The following is an 18098-nucleotide window of genomic DNA, read 5'->3' as shown; positions in this document are numbered from 1 at the left end:
GTGAAAACAACCAATGCAACACTAGCGCTACTCGCGGGAAAATGAAGAAATAAACTGCATTTTTTTAATAATCACATGCCAGTTTACTATTTACACTTGGCGAATAATAATATTTATCACTATATTTGACTACGCTATAACCATACTACGCTGCACGTTGCTGCACATACATAATTGTAGGTTATATTATGAATTTCCATGACAGTTACCACTTTTCTCACAAGTAGCGCTAGTGTTGCATTCGGTGTTTTCACGATGCTAAGCGGGTACCAAAAAGTGGTACACTTTCAATACAGATTTCGCACGGTCGTTCGGTCTCCTTATACTACTCCATGGCTAAAATGTATGTTTTTGAGGTTAGGAACGATTGTTTACCCTTATTTTATACATTTTATACATAGAGATAATAGTGGTAAATAGACATTCCTAACCTTAAAAACATACAATTTAGCATATTTTTAAGTTTCTGTGATGATGTGTAAAGTGTTAATTTCACTACAATTATTTTACAGAATCCGTTTCAATTACATTTATGTAGATATAAAGTGTTTAAAATCCATTAAATTTGCAAAACATTGAAAAGAAAATGCAAAATTTTTTTCTCTTATAAGAATTGCTTTGCGTCGTCTGTTTGTTTTTCCTCCAGCTATCTGACGTCATACTCGAACTCGAAATATCTCGATGTAGTGAAACAGCCTAATTGTCGCAGTTTGGATGTTTCACTCTATGTGGATAAACCTTAATGTTGAAGGTTGAACTAGTAACGATACACCGGAACGGCGGAACCGGAAACCTGTCTTTTCTGTCGAGTCATCAATGGAAGCCACATCCAGCTCTTGCCAAATTATCGGAATTTTATTTTATTCCAAACAATTACATAGTGGTATGTAATTCATATTTTATGAAAATAGTGTTATTTGAAATTATATTTCGACAAATAGTTTTTTATTCATTATTTTAACAATCATAGTGTCCGACTATATAGATATAAAAAGTTAAAGATTCTGAAAATTTGGAAAATTCGTCCTTCATTTTATTTTCTGTTATTTTTGAATATTTTCGATATTACATCATAACAATTTTTAAAAGAAAAATGTTTATATAATTACAATTTCTATCAAAATTTTAATTTTTGTTTTTAAAAAATGAATTCAATAAGATTTTTTTTGAATTTGATAGGAACAATTGTTTTAGAGAATAAGTCTAATTCGATGAACTTTTCTTTGCAAGAATTGAATTTTTTGTAAATAATAAAATTTTTTGAAAGAATTCAATTATTTATTATACAATTTGTATGTAGTTCAGCGAAAAATTTAATTAGTGTTTTTAAAAAAAATTGTATTATATTAAAAAATTTTGATTAAATTCTTCGCAAAGAATTCTGAAACTAAATTGAAACTAAAAAGTCTAAACTAAAAAACTAACTTACTAAACTAAATTCTGATATTAGACATATTTAATTATTCATCCACTCTCCTTCAGATGATGGTGATTTATGCGAGCAATTCAACTCAATTCAGTCTACAATTCAAAAAAATATTGCCGGCGATTTAGAAAAAACATCGTCTGAAGTTTCGAAGAGATTGGAGGATATTCGAACGCGTTACGCCTTCTAAAGACTTTTGTTTATGATCTCTGCAGATTTGTTTACTTTCGTTTTTAATACTAGGAAATTCCGTTTGGATTGAAACTGATATAAGGTAAACAAAAAATATTTATGTATTTGGAAGTTAAAAAAAATCTTTTTTTGAAGTTAAGTTGTTTTTTAAAATACGATAAGATTATAATTTGTTTTCGGTTAAGAATAGATGAACGAAATAGATAAATGCAAGGTATTGAAATACGCAAAATTATTGTATTGAATTGTTAAGGATTTTTTATCCTTTTTATCAATATTACAGATGAGATTTTTAATGTCAAAGATAATTTTAATTAAAGATGAATTGTGTGATTTAAAGGGATCAAAAGTTTTTCTCTTTGAGAGATAAAGTAGTTGACAACCATTTTTTAAAGTCAGTTTTAAACTTTTGTGTACTTTCATTATTTAATTATTCTATCGATTATTCCGTTTTTGAACATCACAACACTATTGAGGAAGTAATTTTTAGAATTTTTGCTCCCAGATATAAAAACTGAAATATCTTAAGAAAAACGTATTCATCAAAATTTTTAGAACATTTTTTCTTATATGGCATTAAAAGTTTTGAATAATCTTGTAATTAAGGAAAAGACAGGATTTTAGAAAAGTATAATTAAAATTTTTATGGCCTTTGCACTTATCTGTCAAAATCTATTTACTAATTCAGAGTTGCCACGCAACCTGGAAAATTGGAAAACCTGGAAATGTCAGGTAATTTATAAACTTTGAAAAAACCTTGTAAAGTCAGGGATTTTCCAATCGGATCCTGGAAAATTGTTGTTTTCTCTAAAATTATTGTGTTTATTCTTGAAATCTAATTTCACTTAAATGTTTCAAAATTAATTCAATTTTAAAAGAATTTGCGTTTACAATTCAATGATTTTTAATATCTACTACTTTAATAAAAATTCCTAAAAGAATTCATTAGTTAAACAAAATTTTAATAAAATTCAACGGAAACATTCAATTATTTTCATAAATAATAAAACTTAATTATTATTTAATACAATTTTAAATGGAATTCCTCGAAAAAATTTATTATTCTTAAAAATGTTATTATTAAAGAAATTTAATTATTTTAATAACCTTTGCTACAATTTATTTATTAGAATTTGAGTATTATTTTTAATGAATTTATAATTAAATTTCTTTAAAGAATAAAATAATTTTCAAAGTTTTAATGAAATTCTTTGCCTAACAATTGAATCTTTTTCAAAATAATTTTAATAAAATTCTTCTCAGAAATGCAAGTATGTTTAAAAATTTACAAAATTTCTTGTCAAAATTTTAATTATCTTTATAAATATAAAATTTTTCTCAGCAATTCAATTATTTTCAAAACTTTTAATAAAATTCTTAGCAGAATTTCAATTATTCAATTGTTTAATAAAATAATTATTTTTATAGTTAATAATTGAATTTGCATAGAATTTCTAATATATTGATTTAAAAATGAAATTTCAAATTAAATCTTTCAAAAATTTTTTGTGCATGATTTATTGCACCCTATGATTATGTTTCTTTATCTAATGTTTTATTCCATGTCGTTTAATTTAAGTCCCAATTTATAACCATAATTGGTTTATTTTATTATTTATTATACTCGTTTTAAAATAGATGGTCCACTGTTTCGAACAAAAATATTTATAATGTAGTTTCTTGCTTTGTTAAGTACATATTTTTGTAGTTGGTAGTTCAAACGGTTTAAAGTTTTTCGAAATTCAAAATATCATAAAAATTTCCAATACAAAGTTTGTAATAAGCAAAAAGCGTTTTAACGTAATCGCTTTTTTAGTCTCTGTAATAATATCGAGTTTATCATTTTCGTTAAAAGTTAAAACCGGAATCTCATTTCTCGGAGGAAAAATTTCTAAGTTCTATGTCCAAAAGACGTCCCTAAGGACGTCCCGAGGACGTCAATTGGACATTATACATTGCAATTTTTCAGTTACGCTTCTTCATCTTAAGTAAAAGGTTTTCCAAATAAAAAAATTGGTAATAAAAAGCTTTTTCGAAAAACCGTTTTAGTCTCTGAAATTATATATGAGTTTATCATTTTCGTTAAAAGTTAAAACTGGAATCTTATTTCTCGGAGGAAAAATTTCTAAGTTCTATGTCCAAAAGACGTCCCGAGGACGTCAATTGGACATTATACATTGTAATTTTTCAGTTAATCTTTTTCATCTTAAATAAAGGTTTTTCAAATAAAAAAATTGGTAATAAAAAGCTTTTTTCAAAAACCGTTTTAGTCTCTGAAATATATATGAGTTTATCATTTTCGTTAAAAGTTAAACGGGAATCTTATTTCTCGGAGGAAAAATTTCTAAGTTCTATGTCCAAAAGACGTCCCGAGGACGTCAATTGGACATTATACATTGTAATTTTTCAGTTACGCTCCTTCATCTTAAGTAAAAGGCTTTCCAAATAAAAAAATTGGTAATAAAAAACTTTTTTCGAAAACCGTTTTAGTCTCTGAAATTATATATGAGTTTATCATTTTCGTTAAAACTTAAAACTGGAATCTTATTTATCGGAGGAAAAATTTCTAAGTGCTATGTCCAAAAGACGTCCCTAGGACGTCCCGAGGACGTCAATTGGACATTATACATTGTAATTTTTCAGTTAATCTTTTTCATCTTAAATAAAAGGTTTTCCAAATAAAAAAATTGGTAATAAAAAGCTTTTTTCGAAAACCGGTTTTAGTCTCTGTAATTATATAGAGTTTGATATTTATATTAAAATAAAACTGGAATCTTATTTCTCTAAGGAAAAATTTCTAAGTTCTATGTCCAAAAGACGTCCCTAGGACGTCCCCGGGACGTCAGTTGGACATTATACATTGCAATTTTTCAGTTAAGCTTTTTCATCCTACAGGCCTCGGATATCTTGAAAATTGTCAAAATTTCAATTATCTTTATAAATAATAAAATTTTCTCGGCAATTCAATTATTTTCAAAACTTTTAATAAAATTCTTGGCAGAATTTCAATTATTCAATTGTTTAATAAAATAATTATTTTTATAGTTAAATAATTGAATTCTCGTAGAATTTTCTAATAAATATTGATTTAAAAATGAATATGAAATTAAAATCTTTCAAAATTTGAACTTTTCATATTTTTAATTAAGAATTCTATAAATTTAATTTTTCTCAATAAGTTTAATGTAATTTTTTCAATATTTAAAGTTTTTAATTTCTAATATATTTAATTGAAGAATTTCAGAATAATCGGAATTTCGTAATAATTTTAATCAAATTCTTTAAAACGATTCAATTATTTTATAAAAAATTAGAAATTCAATTATTTTCAATATCTAGTATTATCATAAAATTTCGCAAAATAATTCATAATAAAAAAAAAATTTATTCAAAATTCAATTATTTTTATAAATAATAAAACTTCCACAGGAATTCAATTAATTTTGAATAGTATTTTAAAAAAATTTCGAAAAATCTATTCTTTAACAAAATTGTTATACAATTTATAATTTAATTACTTTCACTAATAATAACATTTTTCATTAAATTTAAAACAAAAAAAGCACATATTTTTGGGAAATTCAATTTTTTAAAAAAGTTTTGATAAAATTCTAAGGAAAAATTCAGTTGTTCTCGAAAACTTTTCGCATTTAAATGTTTTTCTATATTATCTACTATTTTTATAAAATTTCCAAATAGAATTCAATTATTTAAAAAAATTTTTGTAAAAATCTTTGTAAGATTTCAATTCTTTTTATAAATAACAAAATTTTTTTATGAATTAAATTATTTAAATTAGAATTTAAAAACATTATTCCAAAGAAATGAATTATTTAAACATTTTTATAAATTCTTCGCAAAAATTAAATTATTTTTATAAATATTTAAATTCTTTCATGAAAATTAAAATTCCAGGAATTCAATTTATTAGCAGGATAAGAAAGAAGTAAATATTTTAGATAAAATTAAGGATAAAGTTAGGAAAATAAAATTTAGAATTATTATAAGGATATGAAAAAAAAGTTAATATTTTTTACGATAATCAGGCAAAGCGAAGGGGGTAAATAAATAATCAAATTTTTGTGGGCAAATTTAAATTTTCTACTTATTAATTTTAAAGTTACTTTTTACTACTTTTTTAAAATTAAATTTTTGGTAAGGAGCCTACTGGTATACGTACGGGAAAAACGAGGAATTGAAAAAAATATCCGTGAATTTTTGGAAAATTTCGCTAATTCTTTAAAAATCTATAAAAACCCAGAGAAAAATATTATTTAAACAAAATATATTTTATTTGAGTGCGATTCCATGAGAGATCACATCGAACTAGCAGTTTCGAGAAGACAAGCCATGCTTATCGAGCTATGGGGGACATCCCAAACGTTAGTGTCGTGAAGAGCAGTCCAATCGACCTAATTGGGGGAACCAATCGAAATAGCAGTGTCGTGAAGAGCAGTCCAGTCGACCTAATTGGAGGAGCCAATCCAAGTAGCAGCTTCAGGGAGACGAGCCATGCTAGTCGAGCTAGAGGGACATCCCAAACGACAGTCGTGAAGAGCAGTCCAGTCGACCAAATGGGGGGAACCTATCGAAATAGCAGTGTCGTGAAGAGCAGTCCAGTCGACCTAATTGGGGGAGACAATCCAAGTAGCAGCTTCAGGGAGACCAGCCATGCTAGTCGAGCTAGAGGGACATCCCAAACGACAGTCGTGAAGAGCAGTCCAGTCGACCTAATTGGGGGAGCCAATCCAAGTAGCAGCTTAAGGGAGACCAGCCATGCTAGTCGAGCTAGGGGGACATCCCAAACGACAGTCGTGAAGAGCAGTCCAGTCAATTTAATGGGGGAGCCAATCCAAGTAGCAGCTTAAGGAAGACCAGCCATGCTAGTCGAGCTACAGTACCGTCCGAAATTGTCAGTCCACCCATTTTCAAAGGAATGACAAAATTTTTTTAACATAGAATTCATGAAAAGTAAAATTTTTTTTGGTTTATATTTTGAAAGACGATAAAATTTTGAAAAGAATAAGACCTTACAGAAGTCATTTGGCCAAAATTTGTAGAAGATATTCTTAAAAATCGTCATTTTCAATGTTTTACAAAAATTTGAATAACTTCTAAAATAATGAACGCTTTTTAATAATCTTAGGCTTATTTTAAAGACTATTTTCTACAGAATAAGAATTACTTATAGGCATTAACCTGTCATTTTCAACTTGGAATAAGCATGACGTCAAAGTTGGACAAAAAAATTCAAAAAATTTGAAATAATATTATTAAAAGAAAAATAATTTTTGAAATTCAAACATATATTTTTATTAAATTTTCTTGAAAAATCTACACCATATCATGTTTTATATATGTTCTAGAATAGTTTTTAGTACAAAAAATTGATTTCAAATTTTTCCAATTTTTTTGTCCAATTTTGACGTCATGCTTATTCCAAGTTAAAAATGACAGGTTAATGCCTATAAGTAATTCTTTTTCCGTAGAAAAAGACCTTTAAAATAAGCCTAAGATTATTAAAAAGCGTTCATTATTTTAGAAGTTATTTAAATTTTTGTAAAACATTGAAAATGACGATTTTTAGGAATATCTTCTACAAATTTTGGCCAAATGACTTCTGTAAGGTCTTATTCTTTTCAAAATTTTATCGTCTTTCAAAATATAAACCAAAAAAAATTTTAGTTTTCATGAATTTTATGTTAAAAAATTTTTGTCATTCCTTTAAAAATGGGTGGACTGACAATTGCGGACGGTACTGTAGGGGGACATCCCAAACGACAGTCGTGAAGAGGAGTCCAGTCAATTTAATGGGGGAGCCAATCCAAGTAGCAGCTTAAGGAAGACCAGCCATGCTAGTCGAGCTAGAGGGACATCCCAAACGACAGTCGTGAAGAGCAGTCCAGTCAATTTAATGGGGGAGCCAATCCAAGTAGCAGCTTAAGGAAGACCAGCCATGCTAGTCGAGCTAGAGGGACATCCCAAACGACAGTCGTGAAGAGCAGTCCAGTCGACCTAATTAAGGGAAGCAATCGAAATAGCAGCTTCCGGGAGAACAGCTTCAGTGACACTTTCAGGGAGGGCAGTCCAATTGATAGTTCCAGAGAGAGCAGTCCAATTGCTGTTGGTAATCCTAACGAGGGATTAAGAGAGGCAAATTCTGAAAACACTATCGCAGGTAATTGTTCTGCTTTCATATCTCTATCATTTATACTTTTTTGTGCATGATTTATTGTACCCCAATTACTATGTTTCTTTGTTCAATGTTTTATTCAATGTCGTTTAATTTAAGTCCTAAATTTAATAAGCAATAATTGGTTTATTTTATTATTTATTATACTCGTTTTAAAATAGATGGTCCACTTTTTCGAACAAAAATATTTATAATGTAGTTTCTTGCTTTGTTAAGTACATATTTTTGTAGTTGGTAGTTCAAACGGTTTAAAGTTTTTCGAAATTCAAAATATCATAAAAATTTCCAATACAAAGTTTGTAATAAAGCAAAAAGCTTTTTACGTAATCGCTTTTATTCTCTGTAATAATATCGAGTTTATCATTTTCGTTAAAAATTAAAACTGGAATCTTATTTCTCGGAGGAAAAATTTCTAAGTTCTATGTCCAAAAGACGTCCCTAGGACGTCCCGAGGACGTCAATTGGACATTATACATTGTAATTTTTCAGTTAATCTTTTTCATCTTAAATAAAAGGTTTTTCAAATAAAAAAATTGGTAATAAAAAGCTTTTTTCGAAAACCGTTTTAGTCTCTGAAATTATATATGAGTTTATCATTTTCGTTAAAAGTTAAAACGGGAATCTTATTTCTCGGAGGAAAAATTTCTAAGTTCTATGTCCAAAAGACGTCCCTAGGACGTCAATTGGACATTATACATTGCAATTTTTCAGTTACGCTTCTTCATCTTAAGTAAAAGGTTTTCCAAATAAAAAAATTGGTAATAAAAAGCTTTTTTCGAAAACCGTTTTAGTCTCTGTAATTATATAGAGTTTGTCATTTTTATTAAAAGTTAAAACTGGAATCTCATTTCTCGGAGGAAAAATTTCTAAGTTCTATGTCCAAAAGACGTCCCTAGGACGTCCCGAGGACGTCAATTGGACATTATACATTGTAATTTTTCAGTTAATATTTTTCATCTTAAATAAAAGGTTTTTCAAATAAAAAAATTGGTAATAAAAAGCTTTTTTCGAAAACAATTTTAGTCTCTGCAATTATATATGAGTTTATCATTTTCGTTAAAAGTTAAAACTGGAATTTTATTTCTCGGAGGAAAAATTTCTATGTAGACACCCGTTTCAGAAAGAACTTGTTTTTTCTTCTTTTTTCTAGTCTATACTTTTAACAAACAAAATATCTTCATATTTCTGAAATATTTAAATAAATAAAAAGTAATTAAACAATTTGGTAAAAATTTGAAAATTTTTAAAGTGCATACAATGCAGGGTGTCTACTGATCCTTGAAGTCCTGGAATACCTGGAAATGTCCTGGAATTTGAATAAATGTCCTTAAATGTCCTGGATTAAAAATTTTACTCAATTTTAAAAAAATAATTTTTTTGAGCCATCAAAAAATAATTTCAATTTGTCATTTGATTAAAGAAACTGGTATCTATACAATATTCATTTTTAACTTTTTTTATAATAAAATAAATATTTTTGTTTAAGTATAGGTTAATTTAAATTATTTTAAAATCGTAATATGAAATAATATTACACATGGTTGCCACAAAATTTTAATTTTATTTTTCCCTGATTTCCAGACAAAATTTTCAGGTTTTTCCTGACCCTGAAGAACATTAATAACTTCTTTTTTAAAATAAATATTTAATCATTATTATTTTTCTTTAGGAATTTATATTCTCAAATTCAATACCTAACTTACGAGAATATTATAATAAATTTAAGATAACAAAGTAATAAAATCATTATTTTATTTCATAAGAATATTGTAACTAAAAATTCAAATTTTCAAAGATTTTAAATTAAATTATTTTTAAAATTAAATTAATTCTAAAAATTCACGCTATAATGTTTTTAATATTCAATTATAATTTAAAATTTTAAGAGAAATTCATTTTTGAATAAATTTTTATTAGAAAATTTCTTCAGAATTCAATTACTAAAATACAAAAATAAATAATTTATTCAGTAATTACATGTTTTACAAAATTGAATTTTTATGAAGAATTTCATCAAAATTTTTAATAGCAATTGAATTTTTTCAGCGAATTTTATAAAATTATAAAAAATCTTTATTAAGAATTATTTGAATTCCTGTGAAGAATTTTATTTGTAAAAATAATTGAATTTCAGATAAAAATATTATTTATGAAAATAATTAATTTCTTGTGAAGAATTTTACTCAAATTTTTTTAAATAATTGAATTTTTCAGAATTTTTAAAAACTCTTTAAAAATAGTTAAAATTTAATACAAAATTAAAAAAAATTTTTTAAATTATTTAATTCCTGTGAAAATGTTTATTTTAAAAAAAATTGAATTCTTGGGAAGAATTTTATTAAAATATCTTAAATAATTGAATTGTTTCGAAGAGTTTTACAAAAATTTTTGACAATAATTGTATTTATAGAAAAATGTTGTTTTTTACGAAAATAGTGATATTCTATGGCCGATTTTATTGTAATTTTTCAAATTTATAGAGCATTTTATCAAAATTTTTAAAAATAATTGAATTCTCAAGAAAAAAAATAATTGATTTCTGGCGAAGGATTTTATTCAAATTTCTTTAAATAATTGAATTTCCTTAAAAATGTAATTTTGTGAAAATAATTTAATTCTTAAGGTGAAATGTTTTGTAAATAATTGAATTATATAAGAAAATTTTGTTAAAATTGCAATTTAATGAACTAAATCTTGTAAAGAATTTCGTCAACTTTTATTTAATTAATAGAATTATTAAGGGTGTTCGATCAAGAAAGGTATTTAAAAATGGCGGTCAGAAGTTATACTTTTTTTGATACGAATGTTTATCGTAATTGACACATTGATAGTAATTTGAAAAGAATCAGCCGGAATTTTGAAAATTTTTGCTTTAATTTGAGTCTAAGAAATTGAAGATTGTTTAACATATATGCAACAATAGGAAGTAAACTAAGAGATTTCTATGTACCTGGTGGGTGATGCCCTCTGAAGATATTTTTTAATAGCACTAATTTGTTTATATTTCGCTTGTGTGGTTCTAGTTTACTTCCTATCATTCTATTTATGTATAAATGTTTAATTTATTAGAAGAAAATGAAAGTACAACCATTCAAGATTCCGGCTAATTTTTTAAAAATTGTGATAAATGTCTCAATTGTGATAATAATCCATTTCAGATGAAGCATAAGTTCTGGCAGCCATTTTTAAAGGTTTTTCTTGTTCGAACACCCTTAAAAGATTTTTATTTAAATTTTTTGAAATATTTGAATTTCTGAGACTATTTTTTCAATTTTTCTTTATATAGGGTAAACGTACCAATTGTCGAGGATGGTTCCTGTTGTTGAGTAAACAAACTTTGAATTTTATTTAAACAGTGTAGCACATTGAAAATGAAAAAAGTAATAAATATTAATTTTTTTATGCGTTATAAATGTAAAAAAAATATATTAATATTATATAAACAAACAAATGAGACATTTTAGACAATATTTTTTGGTTATTACCATGGTAACATCGACAAATGGAACACCCTCGGCAATTGGTACACTTACCCTATTTAAATTTTTTCAAAAATTTCATGAAGGGTGCAGTCTGGGTCTTTTGCACGTATTTTGAAGAATTTTTTTATAGTGAAATTCATTTAAACATTTCTAAATTTTTACATATTATTACACGTATATTAAAATAAAAATAAAATTTTTCTTTATGTATTTTTTGTTGTTAATAGCGAAGAAATGGAGACTGTAAAAAAAATCTGAAAAATCTGGTTGACATGATATCTTCAGTCAGAACAAACAGAATCAAAAAATTCAAACGGATTATTAAAATATAGGTAAATGTTTACAGCTGGAACTAAAATAAAAAATTTGCATTGAAAAATAACAAAATGGCGGACTTTCTACTTTTTCAACGCTTCTTTTGCAACTAAAATTGTTTAAAAAATAGGTTAAAAATTATTTAAAAATTATGATTTTAGTTCAGGCTGTAACCATTTACATACATTTTAATAAACCGTTTGAATTTTTTGATTCCGTCTGTTCTGACTGAAGATATCATGTTAACCAGATTTTCGAGATTTTTTTTTACAGTTGGCCATTTCTTCGCTATTAACCCTCTGCCTACGCTGAGTTATCCCCACTCTAGCGCTTTTAAATGTAATTCCCATAGTCCCCACCAGGCGACCGAATTGTCGTTTTTTGTCGATAACGGTCACTTGAGTAGGCAGAGGGTTAACAACAAAAAATATAAAAATAAATTTTTTTTATTTAGTTTAATATATCTGTAATATGTAAAAATTCAAAAATGTTTAAATAAATTTCACTATGAAAAAAAAAATTCTTCAAAATACGTGCAAAAGACCCAGACTGGCCCCTTAAAAGATTTTAAATAATTAAATTGATACGAAGAAATTTATAAAAGAAATTAGTACCTAAGTAATTGAATTCCTGTTAAATTTTTATTAAAATTTTGTTTAAATAATAGAATTCTTTTGGAAAATTTTATTTAAATGGATCTCAAAAATAATTGAAATGAGGAATAATTTTGAAAATAATTGAAATTTTGCCAAGAATTTTATTAAATTTTTTGAAAATAATTGAATTTTGGAGAAGAATTTTATTATTTATAAAGATAATAGAAATTTTGAAGAGAATTTTAAAAAACTTTTAAACCTAATTGAATTCATGCGAAGTTATTTAAAAGTTATTTAAAAAGAAATTATTGTCAAATATAGAAAGAATTGAAAGGTTTGTATTAGAATTCTTGGCAAGTTTATAGTTTATAAGGCAAACAAAAGACACCAAAATTAATAATTTTTCTATAAATTATATAAATTAAATTTTTTTTAGTACTTTTAATAAAAATTCCTGACTTTTCCCTGAATTCCTTGACTTCCCTGACTTGTGGAAACCCTGTTACACATATAAATGTCCTGGAATTTTAAGTCATATTTTCAGTAGACACTCTGATATGATTTTAATTTTTTGAAAATTGTCTTGATCAAATTGGACAAAAATTTTCAAAGAAAATTCTATTATATTTAGTGGTTTAAGTAGTTACTAGTAATACTAAAGATTGTGGAAATATTAGTCCGATTTACCAACTTTTACTTTTGAGCTTAGTACACTTAAGAAAATTTGCCCTATATACAAATGCACGTTTTCAATTTTATATTTGTATATATTTATATATATATATATATATATATATATATATATATATTTCAGAGAATTCAAGGCGGATCAAATTTGTCATCAGGGATGTGTTTGCTGTAAGTGTCATTATGATGTATTGCTACAGTAATGTAATATTATATTATATTACTATCTATATTACCTCTAATATTTATAAATGTTGGTAGTGTAGAAACATCTTAAATCCCAATCAAGTAATATTTATCGAAAGATATTTTTTAAAACAATAAAACCAAAAAATTAAATTTTATTGTTTTAAAAAATAGCTTTCGATAAATAAAGAATAATTTTCCATTACACAAAGTTCAAAAATGAATTTTTTAAAAGTTATGGTTAAAAACTAATTTGTCCCATTGACTTCAATGCATTGTTTGTCCTCCGGTAAATCAGCTGATGTCAGCTATATTGGATTTCCCCCACCCAACTTGAAGTACCTAATTTACTCTGGAAAATTGAGATTTCAAAATTTGGTAGATTTGTGTTAAAAAGTTTCTTTAAGTAAAACTAAAAAAGATCAATTAAAAAATTCTTTTTTATTTTCTTAGTAGAAATCATAAGCTTTCAAATGATATAAATTAACTTGGATTTAGAGAATAATTTCCTAGATTTTTACCGATCTGAAAAAAAGTGGTCTGGTTTACCTCAGTCTCCCCTACACTCAGAAAAAAAATTTATTGCAAACAACGAAATTCTAGTTGAATCAACCAAATAAATACATTGCTACACAGTTAAGTTATATTGTTTCTTTAATTCAACCAATTTTCTTTTGTAGGAGAAATTCTGAAAAGTTTTCCAACAACCACGGAAACTGCGATTGAAGGAGTTATTGCGGATTGTTTCAAGAGGACTGGAGATCGAATTAAACGAAACATTTCAAAAGTTGGACGTGCTTATTAACTAGACTAAACAGCTTTAATTGCGTTTTATTTTGATCTTAATAAAAAAAATCAAAATTTTGTAGTAAGAGAAATACTATTTTAATAAATAAAATGTCCCTGAAATTTAAACCCATATTCTTTTTAACTTATTACAGTGGAACCTCGATTATTTGAACTCTTCATTATCCAAACTGTAAATCAATTTGTCCGAACTTTTTCGTCATATTAAGCAAAAACTTTTAAATTTTACATCTATTGGTACAAAAATCTTATAAAAACAAAGAAGTTTTAGTGATTATTCAGTGACTTTTAATGTAATTACTTAAAAGAAGACAAATCGATGGCTCTTAAATGAAAACATTATTCGCGATAGCGTTTATAAAACACATAACTCACGAAAACAAATAGAATACATGCTCATTTAAAATGACAGTTTTTTAAGGCTATGTTACAATTTTTAATATTTATTATTTTTAAAGTTCAAACAAATTGCAAAAATAGAAGTTACTAAAATTGTTTTATTAAAGCTAAATTAACTTTAAACGAAAATAATTGCAATTTATATCGTCCGAACCAAATCATGCCTATAAATTAGTTCGAATAATCCAGGTTTGACTGCATTTAAAAAATTCGGAAATTTAAAAAACATAATTCACTAAACATCCTGGTTTGGGGATACTGTATGTGGAAACTGATATTATCTTGAAAGTTGTTGATCTTGATCTTGAAAAAGTTGCCAACTTTTTTCTCGTAGGAAAAATTTCAAAGTTTTATGTCCAAAAGACGTCTTAAAGACGTCCCGAAGACGTCAATTGGACATTATATACATCAATTTCTTAGGGCCCCGCTCTTTGCCCTTACGGCTGCCCTGCTCAAAAATTTATCTAAGTTTCAAAAAAATATTTTTTTTATTAAAAAACTTTAGATCAGAATGCATTAAATTACATTTCAAAGCAACTGAAATAAACATTGAGTGACATTTTTCCGGAAATTCTATCACAAAGTTATGGAAATTTACGAGGGCACCAGCAGGGCCCCTGCTCGTAGCCACTATGAATGCCCTGCTCAACAATTTTTCTAAGTCCAAACAACGAACTTTTTTTTACACTAACAAATTATGTTTACAATGCGGGCCCACACGAGGGGCCCGCATAGATTGACCACAACATTAATTAGCAAAAATTTCTAAGTTCTAACAAAAAATATTTTTTTACATAACAAAAATTAATGATTATAATGATTTTAAACAATGAAAATCGCGTTTTTAACAAATATTTAATGTTACTTTTTTGGAAATATTGAACTCACATGAGGGCAAATCCATGAGGGCCCTCGCGAGGGGCCCGCATAGATTGCCCATATAATTGACTAAAAAAAATTTCTACGTCCAAAAAAAAAATTTTTTTTAAATAAAAAATTAAAGTTTATTATGATTCTAAACTATGAAAAACGCGTTTTTAACACAAATGTTTTGACATTTTTATTTTTAAATAATAAAAATATTAATTTATGAATAGTAAGAATTTGATGTAATCGATCACACTGAGTCAAGGAAGTTAAAAATTAAAAAACTCTCTTTTTACGTTTCGACAGCGCTGCCGTCCTCATCAGAAACTACAATTTATTAAAAAAGTTAAAAATTATTACAAAATTTTGTACATTATTAATTAATTTAAATCTATAGTAATAGAAAATTACCAGAAAAAAGAATATATTTACGCGTTCACATTATTGAAATAACGTCCTACACGCTATAAGCGAAATGTGACACTGAGCAAACAAAATATTAAGAAGTAGACATATACAAGAAAAGAATCGACGATGAAGGGTCAACGACATTTCAGTAAACAGAGAAATTAGGTAATAAGAGAAATGTCAGAGCATCAAAATATGACAAGATTACGAGTATTTATTTTCATTGAGAAAGTGTGTATAATAATTATTAAGATTTTGTATGTCATCCCTTTTATTAATCGGGTTAATTTGTAAATTAATATAAATCATTTCTGATATTAAACGTTTTTTGTAATTATCCTCTCTGTCAAGAATTGCAAAATTAACAAAATCAAATCTGTGTTTTAAAGAATCACAATGATGTGCAACTATATTATCTTTAGAATTTTTATGTTCATTAATTCGGACGCCAACCATTCTTTTTGACTGTCCAACATATGAGGCAGAGCAATCATGACAATTAATCTTAAAAAACGTTTAATATCAGAAATGATTTATATTAATTTACAAATTAACCCGATTAATAAAAGGGATGACATACAAAATCTTAATAATTATTATACACACTTTCTCAATGAAAATAAATACTCGTAATCTTGTCATATTTTGATGCTCTGACATTTCTCTTATTACCTAATTTCTCTGTTTACTGAAATGTCGTTGACCCTTCATCGTCGATTCTTTTCTTGTATATGTCTACTTCTTAATATTTTGTTTGCTCAGTGTCACATTTCGCTTATAGCGTGTAGGACGTTATTTCAATAATGTGAACGCGTAAATATATTCTTTTTTCTGGTAATTTTCTATTACTATAGATTTAAATTAATTAATAATGTACAAAATTTTGTAATAATTTTTAACTTTTTTAATAAATTGTAGTTTCTGATGAGGACGGCAGCGCTATCGAAACGTAAAAAGAGAGTTTTTTAATTTTTAACTTCCTTGACTCAGTGTGATCGATTACATCAAATTCTTACTATTTAATACGACTGAGTGATAGAATAAATCCATTATTATTAATTTATGAATATTTATGGTCTATTATTTTATTATTAACGTTGTTATTATTATTATTAAACTATTTAATTATTTGTCATGGTGTATTAGTGTCAATAAATAATTTATTGAATTATCAAAAGCAAGTCAGCAAGTCACCTACAATAAAGCAATATTTTTCAAGTAGGTCCCGTAGCATAGCCCCTACGGATTCCTTATGGCAAGAGGACCCCGCCGGGGGCCCTCACCATTTTTCTAAACGGGTAGTCTCTTTATCCTAAATAAAAGGTTTTTAAAATTTTTTTTAGACCTGGAATTGTCAGGAAATTTTATAAAGTCTTATTCAGAAAATTCAATTTTTTCAATTTGAATATTAAAAATCTCAAGTTTTCAAGTTCATATTGTACAACATTTTAACTTTAAATTTAGAGCTTACATTATTTAAATCAATGTAGAATTAGAATTAGAAAAACCAAAAATGTTTTTAAAATGTTAAAATACTCGTTTCATTGTGAAAAATTCTAAGCAAAACTAAATTTTTAAATTCCTATTATTTTTCTGTATATATTATTTTTTTATCTACTGTAAAATAGGTAAAATGGTACCTTAGAAGCAAAATATTGTACGTTATTGTTTATAATTTTTAGAATAAAATCTTTATTACAGCTAAAATTATTAATTATTTATTTATTCATTACTTAAATTTTAATTATTTATAAAATTAAAAATTAATAACTTATGTTATTAATAATTTACTTAAAGGATTTTATATTTTTTTTGGCATAAAATAAGATACAAATTTATCAAAACAATTTTATTTTTGGGTCTGGAATTTTTTTAAAAGTGTCCTGGAAAACCTGGAAAAGTCATGGAATTATAAAATCCATGTTCTGTGGCAACCCTGAAACATTTTTAGTCTATGTAATTATCTCCGATTTTTATTCAGCTCAACAACATAAAACAAAAAGGCTTTTTTATAAATATTTCTAGTATCTGTAATTGTGTAGAATTTTTCATTTTTGTTAAAATGGAATCTCATTTCTCGGAGGAAAAATTTCTAAGTTCTATGTCCAAAAGACGTCCCTAGGACGTCCCGAGGACGTCAATTGGACATTATACATTGCAATTTTTCAGTTACGCTTCTTCATCTTAAGTAAAAGGTTTTCCAAATAAAAAAATTGGTAATAAAAAGCTTTTTTCGAAAACCGTTTTAGTCTCTGTAATTATATAGAGTTTGTCATTTTTATTAAAAGTTAAAACTGGAATCTCATTTCTCGGAGGAAAAATTTCTAAGTTCTATGTCCAAAAGACGTCCCTAGGACGTCCCGAGGACGTCAATTGGACATTATACATTGCAATTTTTCAGTTAAGCTTCTTCATCCTAAATAAAAGGTTTTCCAAATAAATTGTCGGTAATAAAGCAAAAAGCATTTTTCTTAAACCCTTTTAGTCTCTGTAATTATACGAAAATTGTTATTCTGATCAATATTGCAATCCATTTTGCA

The 18098-nt window shown here is 26.3% G+C and overlaps 2 protein-coding genes across 2 annotated transcripts; both read left to right on the top strand.

Annotated features, from left to right (window-relative positions):
* Positions 1 to 5681: 5681 nt before the first annotated feature.
* LOC122512975 lies at positions 5682 to 7519 on the top strand. Its single transcript, XM_043629183.1, has 2 exons — positions 5682 to 6530; positions 7383 to 7519. The coding sequence occupies exon 1, from the start codon at positions 5983 to 5985 to the stop codon at positions 6484 to 6486; it is 504 nt and encodes a 167-aa protein (XP_043485118.1). The 5' UTR covers positions 5682 to 5982; the 3' UTR covers positions 6487 to 6530; positions 7383 to 7519.
* On the top strand, positions 7429 to 13996 carry LOC122513030. The gene is made up of 3 exons (XM_043629259.1): positions 7429 to 7446; positions 7487 to 7796; positions 13758 to 13996. Exons 1-3 carry the CDS (start codon positions 7429 to 7431, stop codon positions 13880 to 13882), a joined length of 453 nt encoding a protein of 150 aa, XP_043485194.1. The 3' UTR covers positions 13883 to 13996.
* Positions 13997 to 18098: the final 4102 nt, after the last annotated feature.

This window comes from Leptopilina heterotoma, unplaced genomic scaffold (assembly GCF_015476425.1).
Source record: "Leptopilina heterotoma isolate Lh14 unplaced genomic scaffold, ASM1547642v1 Lhet_130, whole genome shotgun sequence".
Lineage (NCBI taxonomy): Eukaryota > Metazoa > Arthropoda > Insecta > Hymenoptera > Figitidae > Leptopilina > Leptopilina heterotoma.
The sequence above is the reverse complement of the archived record's forward strand: the minus strand, read 5'-3'. Positions and strand labels throughout refer to the sequence as shown.

What these genes read in the sequence shown, in the direction of transcription:
- LOC122512975 (XM_043629183.1), top strand. Translation starts at nt 5,983, where the DNA reads ATGGGGGACATCCCAAACGTTAGTGTCGTGAAGAGCAGTCCAATCGAC.
- LOC122513030 (XM_043629259.1), top strand. An exon ending in TTCTGAAAACACTATCGCAG is followed by an intron (nt 7,797 to 13,757) that starts GTAATTGTTCTG and finishes TTTCTTTTGTAG; the next exon opens with GAGAAATTCTGAAAAGTTTT.